This window comes from Salmo salar, chromosome ssa11 (assembly GCF_905237065.1).
Source record: "Salmo salar chromosome ssa11, Ssal_v3.1, whole genome shotgun sequence".
Classification (NCBI taxonomy): Eukaryota; Metazoa; Chordata; class Actinopteri; order Salmoniformes; family Salmonidae; genus Salmo; species Salmo salar.
Genome location: NC_059452.1, coordinates 21,868,935 through 21,881,227, shown reverse-complemented (window position 1 = coordinate 21,881,227; position 12,293 = coordinate 21,868,935). Strand labels below are relative to the sequence as shown.

General features: G+C 44.5%; 1 protein-coding gene across 1 annotated transcript; it reads right to left on the bottom strand.

Moving 5' to 3' along the window:
* Window positions 1-224: 224 nt before the first annotated feature.
* LOC106562288 (AFG3-like protein 1) lies at window positions 225-11,779 on the bottom strand. The gene is made up of 17 exons (XM_045689182.1): window positions 11,575-11,779; window positions 10,531-10,618; window positions 10,306-10,374; window positions 10,068-10,189; window positions 9,464-9,613; window positions 9,200-9,274; window positions 8,822-8,946; window positions 8,347-8,617; window positions 7,919-8,056; window positions 7,501-7,654; window positions 7,196-7,303; window positions 5,449-5,574; window positions 4,973-5,083; window positions 4,598-4,713; window positions 4,232-4,432; window positions 3,960-4,154; window positions 225-954 (listed from the first exon to the last, which is right to left on the bottom strand). Exons 1-17 carry the CDS (start codon window positions 11,701-11,703, stop codon window positions 760-762), a joined length of 2,373 nt encoding a protein of 790 aa, XP_045545138.1. The 5' UTR covers window positions 11,704-11,779; the 3' UTR covers window positions 225-759.
* Between the last annotated feature and the right edge of the window lie 514 nt (window positions 11,780-12,293).

The following is a 12,293-nucleotide window of genomic DNA, read 5'->3' as shown; positions in this document are numbered from 1 at the left end:
GACATTGCAATTTATTGCCCTGGCCACATCTGCAGTCCTCATGCCTCCTTGCAGCATGCCTAAGGCACGTTCACACAGATGAGCAGGGACCCTGGGCATCTTTCCTTTGGTGTTTTTCAGAGTCAGTAGAAAGGCCTCTTAAGTTTTCATAACTGTGACCTTAATTGCCTACCGTCTGTAAGCTGTTAGAGTGTTAACAACCATTCCACAGGCGCATGTTCATTCATTGTTTGTGGTTCATTGAACAAGCATGGGAAACAGTGTTTAAACCCTTTACAATGAAAATCTGTGAAGTTTTGGATTTTTACGAATTATCTTTGAAACACAGAGTCCTGAAAAAGGGACGTTTCTTTTTTTGCTGAGTTTATAAAAACAATATATTTTCAACGTGACGTCCATGGTCTCTAGGGCCTTAGAATGACCACACAGGCCCTGAAATGCACTATGGTCAGGATAAAGGAGGAACATAGTACAGCAGGGAATCTCCAGGGAAAGAAAGGAATGGCATGGTGGAGTGGATATCCTTCACAGATTAATGAATCTCATGCCCTGCAAAACCAAAATACAGGAACACCTTTTTGCATTCCCATATGAATAAAATAAGTCTACATGAGAATTTGCACAATCTAGGCTGTTGGAGCAGACACTAGAGGTTCTGGGGGGGCAGTGCCCCATGTCCCTCCAGTGGCCTGGTTGGGTGGGGGCCAGGTCAGACGTGGTGTCAGTCTACAGGTAAAGAGCCTGTTTGCGTTGCTGCTCCTAGGGAGGCTCTTCCATCCCCCTGTCCCTGTTCCAGTTCTTGAGGCCCTCTGGAAGGGAGGTGTCCTCCTCCATGGCCCCCGTCCCCTCCACAAACTCCTCATACGTAGACTTCTCCTCGTAGGGGCGAGGACCCAGCAGCTTCCGAATATCAGCCTTGTCCAGGACCTCCTTCTCCAGGAGACGCCTCCCCACCTGGAGGAGAGACACATGGGAGCAGATGGAGGTTAGACCACTTTTCAACCATGTTCTACAGTTGAAGTCGGAGGTTTACATACACCTTTGCCAAGTACAATTAAACTCTGTTTTTCCACAATTCCTGAAATTTAATCCTGGTAAAAATTACCTGTCTTATGTCAGTTAGGATCACCACTTTATTTTACGAATGTGTAGTATTTGGTAGCATTGCCTTTAAATTGTTTAACTTGGGTCAAACGTTTTGGGAAGCCTTCCACAAGCTTCCCACAATAAGTTGGGTGAATTTTGGCCCATTCCTCCTGACAGAGCTGGTGTAACTTAGTCAGGTTTGTAGGTCTCCTTGCTCGCACACGCTTTTTCAGTTCTGCCCACAAATTTTCTATAGGATTGAGGTCAGGGCTTTGTGATGGCCACTCCAATACCTTGACTTTGTTGTCCTTAAGCCATTTTGACGCAACTTTGGAAGTATGCTTGGGGTCATTGTCCATTTGGAAGATCCATTTGCGACCAAGATTTAACTTCCTGACTGATGTCTTGAGATGTTGCTTCAATATATCCACATCATTTTCCTTCCTCTTGATGCCATCTATTTTGTGAAATGCACCAGTCTCTCCTGCAGCAAAGCACCCCCAGGGCATGATGCTGCCACCCCCGTGCTTCACGGTTGGGATGATGTTCTTCGGCTTGCAAGCCTCCCCCTTTTTCCTCCAAACATAACAATGTCATTACGGCCAAACAGTTCTATTTTTGTTTCATCAGACAAGAGGACATTTCTCCAAAAAGTACGATCTTTGTCCCCATGTGCAGTTGCAAACGATAGTCTGGCTTTCTTATGGCGGTTTTGGAGCAGTGGCTTCTTCCTTGCTGAGCGGCCTTTCAGGTTATGTCGATATAGGACTCATTTTACTGTGGATATAGATACTTTTGTACCTGTTTCCGGCAGCATCTTCACAAGGTCCTTTGCTGTTGTTCTGGGATTGATTTGTACTTTTCGCACCGAAGTACGTTCATCTCTAGGAGACAGAACGCGTCTCCTTCCTGAGCGGTATGACGGCTGCGTGGTCCCATGGTGTTTATACTTGTGTACTATTGTTTGTACAGATGAATGTGGTACCTTCAGGCATTTGGAAATTGCTCCCAAGGATGAACCAGACAATTCTTTTTTTCTGAGGTCTTGGATGATTTCTTTTGATTTTCCCATGATGTCAAGCAAAGAGGCACTGAGTTTGAAGGTAGGCCTTGAAAAAACATCCACAGGTACACCTCCAATTGACTCAAATGATGTCAATTAGCCTATCAGAAGCTTCTAAAGCCATGACATCATTTTATGGAATTTTCCAAGCTGTTTAAAGGCACAGTCATTTACATTTACATTTAAGTCATTTAGCAGACGCTCTTATCCAGAGCGACTTACAAATTGGAAACCAAACAGACTTGTGAAAGGTAAGTTGAATCCTTTCAAGCGATGTTGAAAAATAGACCTGAAACTTTTCTTTCATAGGCATTTCTGTTTACTTCCGATAGCCTTTGTTCCAGAGAGACACAGCAATTCAATCATAATGGCACCAGCGGTAGAGCACCCCCATTTTCCAATATTCCTTCAACACATTGTACAGGTTTAAAAATGACAATTGATCACTTGGACTGTATATTTTGCAAAATGTACTTAACAGCAGACAAAAAAAACCTAAAAAAATACACATATCATTTTGCATATTATGAGACCTGTTCAAGTCCCTCAACCTATGGTAGATTTAATACATGTCCCAAATGGCACCCTATAGTGCACTAGTTTGTTTAGTGTAGTGCACTATAAGAGGAATAGGGTGCCATTTGGGACAAATCCTGAATGAGTAGAACCCCCCCATTGTTTCACACACGGGACAAACACACATTCTCCAAAACATGACTACAAGCAGTTTATAGTCCATCCAAAATACGAATATAAACAAGACATTTGTGAATTGGTGGCATGAAATCCAGCTTGCGATCATGAAAAGGATAAGACCATGGCTACGAGCAGATCGATCACAAAAAAAAAAAAAAAAAAAAATAAAAAGCGGAACAATTATTTTATAATAAAAAAATAAAAGTTGCTGCTCTTCAACTGTGTTTCTGTCCTCAGAGGGAGAGGAGACTCAGAGGGGTCCATACGCCTTTAAGAGAAGCCTCCGAGAGGAAGGAACCGCCGAGGGGTCCATACACCTTTAAGAGAAGCCTCCGAGAGGAAGGAACCGCCGAGTCAGTCAACTTAGTGTATGTAAACTTCTGACCCACTGGAATTGTGATACAGTGAATTATAAGTGAAATAATCTGTCTGTAAACAATTGTTGAAAAAATTAGTTGTGTCATGCACAAAGTAGATGTCCTAACTGACTTGCCAAAACTATAGTTTGTTAATAAGAAATTTGTGGAGTGGTTGAAAAACAAGTTTAATGATGTCACGTCCTGACCAGTTGTTATTGTAGTTAGGTCAGGACGTGGCAGGGGTGTGTTTGTTTTGTGTTGTCGGGGTTTTTGGGTATTGTTCTATGTTTTGTATTTCTATGTTCGTATTTCTATGTTAGTTTTGGGAACGACCTCCAATTAGAAGCAGCTGGTTGTCGTTGCTTCTAATTGGAGGCCATATTTATATGGGTTTATTTTCTCTTGTGTCGGTGGGTGGTTGTTTCTTTATATAGCTGGTAGCCTTACAGGACTGTTGTTCGTTTTCTTTAGTGTTCACGTTTAGTAAATAAAAGTATAAGTATGGACACTTACCACGCTGCGTATTGGTCCGATATTGATTTCACCTCTTCTGAAGACGAAGCTTATGACAAATGACTCCAACCTAGGGGCATGTTAACTTCTGACTTCAACTGTATATACCTTTCTGATACATTATCGATGTGATTGGCATCCTATTTCTCCCCCTCTTAGGGTTAAGAGATTTGGGCCTCCTCTCTCGATATCTCACTCCTCTGCCACCATCTCTCTCCTACAGACCCCTCTCTTTCCCTCACCTTCTCCACCACATCTCTCTTCTCAGTGATGAGCTGGTGTGTACGTTGGAAGGCAGCGTCTATGAGTGAACGGACCTCCTGGTCTATGAGCTGGGCCGTGGGCTCGCTGTAAGGCTTCTCCATCACCATCTCTCCCTGCCTGGGGAGCTCAAAAGACACCTGGCCCACCACCTCACTCATCCCAAACTGAACCACCTGAGAGGGATCGAGGGGGAGAGAGAGAGCGAGGTTAATTAGTGTTTGTGTGTGTGTGTGTGTGTGTGTGTGTTTACCTGTGCGTAGGCAGACTGCGTGACCTTCCTGAGGTCATCCTGTGCCCCTGTGGTGATCTTCCCAAAAAAGACCTGCTCTGCCACACGTCCTCCCAGCATCATACACATCCTGTCAAACAGCTGCTCCCGCGTGAACAGGTACTGCTCCTTAGGAAGGTACTGAGCATACCCCAAACCCTTCCCCCGGGGGATGATTGACACCTGGGACAGGAGAGGAAACCAACAGGTAAGATCCTACGTTCTGCTCAGGGTGAAATTGAGGGATAGGTAGGTAGAACAGGGACAGAGAAGAGACAGTGGGTGGGGATAAAAAGGTATTAGAAGAGGAGAGAATGCTATTGAGGAGGGGAGGAGATGGCCACACACCTTGAGCAGAGGGTCAGCGTGTTCCAGGTACCAGCCCACCACAGCATGGCCAGCCTCGTGGTATGCTACAGTGGTCTTCTCTAATGGCTGTAGTACCTGGGTCTTCTTCTCCAGACCTGGGGGAAAGGAGGGCATGTTTACAACCACAAAGTGTGTGTGAGTTTCATGTCTCAAGGCTGCACTTGTGTGTGTTAGGGGAGGGGGCTTGGTTACTTGTTCAGGAGTGAAAGAGTGGCCTCACTGGCCCCGACAGACAGGGCAGAAAGGTCATGTCAACACCAGCCAGTCTGACAGTTACATTCCAAAGATGAACTCCCTGTTTGAGCCCTGACATCCACTCTCCCCACCATCCCCCAGTCAGTGACAGTAGCTTACCTCCGATGACCCTCTCGATGGCCTGCTCAAAGTGCTTGACGTTGATAGACTCGTTAAGGTAGCGTGCTGCTATCAGGGCCGCCTCATTACACACGTTGGCAATATCAGCTCCTGTATGTTGAAAGAACCATGTACTGTGTTCATTTCATCATTACTTTTAAAGGGATAGTTTGGGACTTTGGCAAATCCCTTTATCTACTTTCCTCACGAGCAAATTCTAACTAGATTATCGCAAAGACTGGAAGTATTTGGGTAAAGCTAGCGCAAAGACGAAGTCTCGCTAATGCTAGTTAGAGGTGGCTTTGCAGGCCAATGCTAACTTCCTTCCTACTGGACACAGAGACATAAATGGTATCCATGAGTTCATCTGACTCTACGGAAGGAGATAAAGGGCTTCATTTCCAAAATCCAAACTATCCCTTACACAGCTAGCTGTCAATGTGCACACAGACAAACACACCTGGCCCTGCACTCACCAGTGAAGCCAGGTGTGAGGGCAGCTAGTTTCCTGGTCAAAGCTTCAGAGTCTATACTGGAGTCCAGCTTCAGAGGCCTCAGATGGACCTTAAAGATGGACGCTCTGCCCTTTATGTCTGGTGGACCTGAGAGGAGAAGGGGAGAGAGAGAATTTGAATTAGTGCAGGGATAGAAAGGGAAAAAGAAGGGGGATCAGGTTTGACAGGGAGGAAGTGGAACATATTTATGGGGACGGATCACTGGCCCAGGCAGGAGAGGGAAAACATTGACACCCTAGTCAGAAGGCCCAGTGGAGCAGCTTGCCTCCTATCCCTAATGGTTACTGTCCCCGGTTACATAACCTTTCGGTTTATAGAAGCTCTCACTCGGGCTGCAGTTAGTTTCCATGACAGACAGAAGAATGCAGGCCAGTGAGGCCAGGCCAGAGCTGCCTACCATTGTACAGCTGGACTGGACTTTGGGGAAAATGGATCCCAGCTGTCAGAAATAACCTAGATCAGCCATCTCACCTCACTCACAAAGAGTACAACCACATGACATAACATGTTACTGCAATGTTGGGCACAACTCAAATCAGACCGCTATCGACACAGATAAAGCAATTAGGCAAGTTATGACATCACTGATAATGGCAAAAACATTTTGCAGTCAGTGCTTTTGCACCTGTACTTTTGCCAAGAATGTGACCAAAAATGTCTGTGCACTTAAAGTTCTCACTTCTAAAATGGCTTGATTACAAGGACTATTTGCGAGTACAAAAACCACAGGCAAGCTTTTACTGCATTGCTGAGATGGGGTTCAGTCAAATTCTAATCATGTCGGCAAGGGCTGTAGGAAGTGGTTTCACTACCCAGGGAAAGGTGACAAAAAAAGCCTTAACCACATTAATTTCAGCCAGGGCTGTATGGGACTAGAATATGGAGACTAGACAGTGGTCTCACATAGATAGATCAGGAGTTTTTCACTGACCACATGACCCAACCGCGAAAAACTCTGGGCTCTAGTTAGAATTTATAGCGCAGGGTTTTTCCTGTTCAGGTTCAACTCATTTCCCTAAACTCGCAGGGCCAGGCTAGCTCGTTGCTATGGTAATGGGGGTCAGGAGAGGCGGGACGGCACTGGACAGGCATGACGTGCTAATGTCATGAGATATGCCGGCCGGCTAGGGCTGGGTAATCCCTCAATAGACTGCACTGAAGATGCTAATCCAATGACAGGGCAGAAAAGCTCATTCTGTTTGTGGGCTGTTGACCAGAGAGGAAGAGTTGTCAGAGAGCAGCGCCAGAACAACACCAGAGCAAAGAAAGCAATGCTAATGCCACATTAATACACGTAAACCACGTTTAATCCAGGTAAACTACGCTCTTTGAGTCACAGTACTGAACACACTGATAAAGCACTGTTAAAGTAGCTTTTACTGTAGAAATAAACATCATTGTGTATACCCTATAGCGGCTAGATAGCAGCATCTACCCAACTCCACATACTGTGACGTATATCTAGAATGCACTGTATATGTGAGGTACTGATAGAGTTGGACTCTGAAAGAGGGGCCAATGAATTGTCTGATAGTCTAACAATGGCTGTGTTGATCTGTGGCGACAGGTAGAGACAGATTAGGCCCTGCTAAAGTTAGACTATCTGTACCTACTACAGTATTTAGATCATTGATATAATGTACAGCTATGACAGAAATAAACAGTTCCAGGCCACACAGATTGTATTTATGGAGTGGACTGACTGTACCTATGTAAATCTGTCTGTCGAAGCGCCCAGGTCTCATCAGTGCTGGGTCCAGGATGTCTGGTCGGTTGGTTCCAGCCAAGACGACCACGTTAGTGCTGGTGTTGAACCCTACAGACCCAACAGAGAAGTGATGGGGAAAAAAACAGTTGAGATTGTATGGAAGGGTCACATAATGAACAGGACACAGATGACTATGGTTAATTAAACATGGCACATTCATTGCGTGTCTTTGGGAATCATTTCCCTATTTTTTTGCTTCATTTAACCTTCAATTAACCAGTGTAAGACCACCAAACCAGACCTACCATCCATCTCCACTAGAAGCTGGTTCAGTGTGTTCTCCTGCTCACTCTGTCCCCCAAAGTTCCCTCTGCCTCGCTTCCTGCCCACAGCATCGATCTCATCGATGAACAGGATGCAGGGAGCGTTCTTACGGGCCATGGCAAACATATCCCTCACCTGGAAAAAGGAAAGGCATGGGTTACATTACTGGGTAGGTCCACAGCACAACAAATCAACACTTTTAGCAAAGTTTATCATGCTTATTGTATTAAACTCATGCCAATACAGTGATTCAGAGTCATGTATTTATTCCCATAGAGGAGTGAAACAAGTGCGTGACCTCAAAGCAAATATTTAGACAAAGAGAGGAAAAGCTAACAGAAATCCACCCTGTAATCCAACTGTCCCTCTTCCTCCCCTCTCCCCTCGGGTAGTACTCACCCTGGCTGGGCCCACGCCAACAAACATCTCCTGGAACTCAGATCCGTTGACGGTGATGAAGGGGACATTGGCCTCTCCGGCTGTGGCCTTGGCTAACAGGGTCTTCCCTGTGCCGGGGGGACCCGACAACACTGCACCCTGGGAAGCACATGGTCATAGCTGGTATAAGTGGGCACTCTTGTGAGTACTTGGAGGTTAGAGTGCAGTGGTGACTGAGATGCAAAGGAAATGTCTATGTAAACAAACAGCCAATTAACTATCATCTCAGCTCATCACACTGCATAGACAAATTCAACTGCAGTGTTTTCCTGACATGGCCATGAAATCCAACACACTGCTATTTTTTATCTTGGTGAGCATCATCCTGTACAACAGGGTAATCTGAGTAGTGTTTCAGATGCTGGTAGGGTATCTAAGGAAAGAGTTACCTTGGGGATCTTGGCCCCCAGGTCCTGGTACTGCCGGGGGTTCTTCAGGAAGTTGACAAACTCTAGGATCTCCAGCTTGGCCTCTTCGCAGCCAGCCACATCCTTAAATCTCACGTCAATGTTGTCCTTCATGATTTTGGCCTTGGATTCGCCCATTATGAAGGGGTTGCCCCGCCCTCCGCCACGGCCTCCTGCCATTGGTCCCTGGCGCATGGTGAAGAGCAGGAGGCCAACCAGCAACAGGGTTGGAAGAATGCTCATCAGGAAAGTACTATATATAAATAAAAGAGAGATTAGCATTAAGGGGCCAATCAATCTATCAACATCTCCAGGGTCAGTGAGCGCTTGATAGAGAGGACCTTCAAATGAGTTCCAACCCCACAGCTCCTAATCTGAACAACATTCAAATAAAGTCTTCCTGTTCCCACAGCTCTTCATCCATCCATCCCATGGCCTAAACCTCATGATGTCTCACCCGTCGCTCTCGCTTGCGTAGATCACAGGTACTCTGTGTGTAGAGTCCAGGCCCATCTCCTGCTGGGCCAGCTCCAGGTTGTGTTCAAACGTCTCCACGCTGCCGATGTTGAACCACAGGTAGCTCTGTGACACACAGAGACAGGGGGATGTGAACACACTTATAACTGTTGGCATTCCTCACTGGTTAAACTCTAAGCAAAACATTATGAAACGTAACCACATAAGACTAAATAATACATTAAATCCAAATGCTTATCTTACTAACTTGTAAACTCTATACATGTCTTGAAATCCAAAAAAAGGGGACCTATGGATAGTGTAAAAAAACAAAAAACAAGACTCCCAAATGTCTCCCCTGTGATTATTTGGTACACACCACCTCTGACGTATTGACTCCATGCACTGGGATGACTCTGACATACTGTTTGTTGACTACCTCCAGACGGTCCACCTGAACAGAGAACACATCAGACACATCAAAGAATGAAGACCTCAGACTCACTGTTCCACACACAAACAATGACATAACAGCTCCAGGCATGAAAACACATGCAATAATACTTTACTTATGGGTCTTATAAAACGTTATTACATAGTAACTAGTGAAGAACTGTAATCTAGTATATCCCCCGTCTCTCACCAGTCTTCTGGCCAGGTAGTTATTTACAAAGTCCTTCCAGGAGACTTCCTTCCCAGTCTCTCGGAAGTAGAAATACAGGAACGTGGAGGCCATGCCGGCGAATCCGATCGCGACATTGCGCATGGTCTTCTCATCCCAGGGGAAATCATTCTGTCACATTCAGAGAAAACAATGAGGGGAAACAGGGTGGAAATGATGTATACAGAAGTCCGTCTCATCAACACACGCACAAGCAAACAGACACAGTTTCTGAGTGGAAGCAGGCAGAGTGGGGCTCTGGCCACCGTCTGCCTCCCTCTCATGCCAACACCCCCCCCCCCCATTAGTAGTATGATAAAAGGTGATCCTTTATCCTCTTACACAGCAGCCCTTTATAAATAGAACTCTACTTTTTTTACTTTCCTCCCATCTATTACATAACAGGCTGCCAAACAAGGCATTATTGACTGACGTGTTTATATAGCGTCTCTGGTTCAGATCAGGTAGCTTAAGGGGTGGAAAATCAAACATGAGTGATGACAGAGTGCTGTTGTTGTGGAGAAAACAGGCACACCTTGTTTGTTTACATGTCTGCTCTGTAGAAAGCTGAGGCTTTGAAACAGACCTGGAAGCGAGTCCACCAGTCTGATTCATCCTTCCTTCCGCCTCTCCTCCTCTCTCTCTCGCCACCTCCATTTGGTCCCCCTTCTCCTCCGCCCTGAGATTCTGTCTCTTTGGTCTTCTCATCTAAACAAGCAAAATGACACAGGAAATTAAATCACAGACAACTGGCTGTCCATCATTGACATCCCAGTGTTAACAGTGGGCCAGCAGAGAGACAGGATATAGGCTATCAGTCATACCACCGGTCTCTTCAGATGATTTGTTCACTCCAGGAGTGTCCTCACTCTTTGGGAAGAACTTCTCAAATCCTGAAGCAATTAAAACATGGAATTAGCATAGGGATTGAAGATGTAGGACACCATCAAACAACAGCGACAATGAATTGCACAGTCATCTGTAATTGCCATGGTCATTACATGCATAGATGATAACATCAACATATTCCTGGTGTTAGAGGGATTTACCTCGTGGGGGTTTGGAACTGAGCAATCGAGCCAATGTGAAAGTGCATTGATTTAATCCCATGGGATTGATTCGTTTTAATGCGGAACACTGAGGAGAGAGCAGGATTGGATTAACACAGCCTACCTTGAATCTCATATTTGAAAGAGTTAAAATATCTGCATTAGGCTACTGATATTCAACAATACACAGTTGAAGACAATTCAGATGTTATTCACTGAATATTCTAATTATGCTCCCAAACATTTAAATGGGTATAGCAGCTGACTTTCTTTTTATAGTTTACTCTCTGTTAGTCAGCCCCTCCACAAAACATTTTTGGATGTGCATCATTTTTTATCCCTTTTACTATTCACTGAATATACAACACATCCACACATCATAATAACTGATTATTATTACAGTAAATAATATTAAAGTCCTTAATAAACAGATTAACTCACTGAACTGATGTTAGGCTATAAAAGCATCGATTTGGCAAAAGGCCCTAGAATGTTTCACGCAATTTGGGTCAAGGGTATAATAATACGAAAAGCTCCGATACCGTTGCGACGGGATGCAATTCGTCAAATTTACGTCAAATGTCGATTTTTTTGTGCATTTTATCTAACCCTAACAAATTGTCCTAACCTTAACCCAATTATCCTAAAATGATACGATAATTCTCCTAACCTGCTGAGTAAATTAATCTAACCTGCTACGAAAAGTAAAATCTGACGTTAATTTGATCAAAACTGGAGACATCGCTTCTAGCCATGACCCATAATGTGCTGCAGCTGAGACGCCCCTTCCCCAGAACGCATCCCCAGAACGCAGCAACTCGATATGTTATGAAATGAATGAGGGGAAAAAAAGTTTCATAAGCAAGGAAGGGATCTTTATGCAAGAAACTCTTTATGACAAAGTTCATCAAGTAAAGGCAAACAAGGCTTAATCATGCATTTGTAAATATATTGTAAATCTGGCATCAATGTTGTGTGATATCATTACATGGTTCTTTTGCAAGTTGACGGCAGACGGAATTATTTCAAGAAATGACACCCTACCTTCGATAATGCGCTAACGTTACTGTAGCGAAAAGCTGTATGGATGGTGGCGCAGCCTCTGCCCCAAGCCTGCACCCCGTTCCGCAGGGGCCAAACACTCACTGAAAGCAGCCCCATCATGCGAACCATATTTCGGCTGAAGCAGACAGAGTATCCCCGCTGTTGCGGTAGAGCGACTCCCGAGCCTCAACAGTTTAAAACTAGCTACGATTACAGAGTGAGATAAACCAAGTCATCAACCATATATAAGCCTGACGTAAAATAATGTAAACAAAAAATGACATTCACAAATATGTATCTATGCATCTATCATTGCTGTCAATCATTCGTTTTGTGAGTTGTACAATAAGGAATTTCGATTAATTCTAGTTAAATTATTCACATTTTTGTGTATTTATGTTCGTGCATACCCACGACCTCATCTGGTCCTTCGAAGGACCAGACCGCTACTTTGCGATTGGTCAATATGCGTGGAACAATAACAAGTGAAGTTTATGAAAATGAGGGAGTTCTATTAACCCAAGCTGCTGTGCACATGTCTATGAACGAGCGAAAGCGGTGGAGCGCCCTTCTCAAACTTCACAGTAATCTGTGAGGTTGTCAACAAGTTCCATAAATAACAGTCCATAACATATGTTCGAATTTTCTAACTAGTTTTCATTGGGATGGGAAGGCAGATAAAGCGTTTTTATAAAAAAATAAATCACTTGTGCATGTGA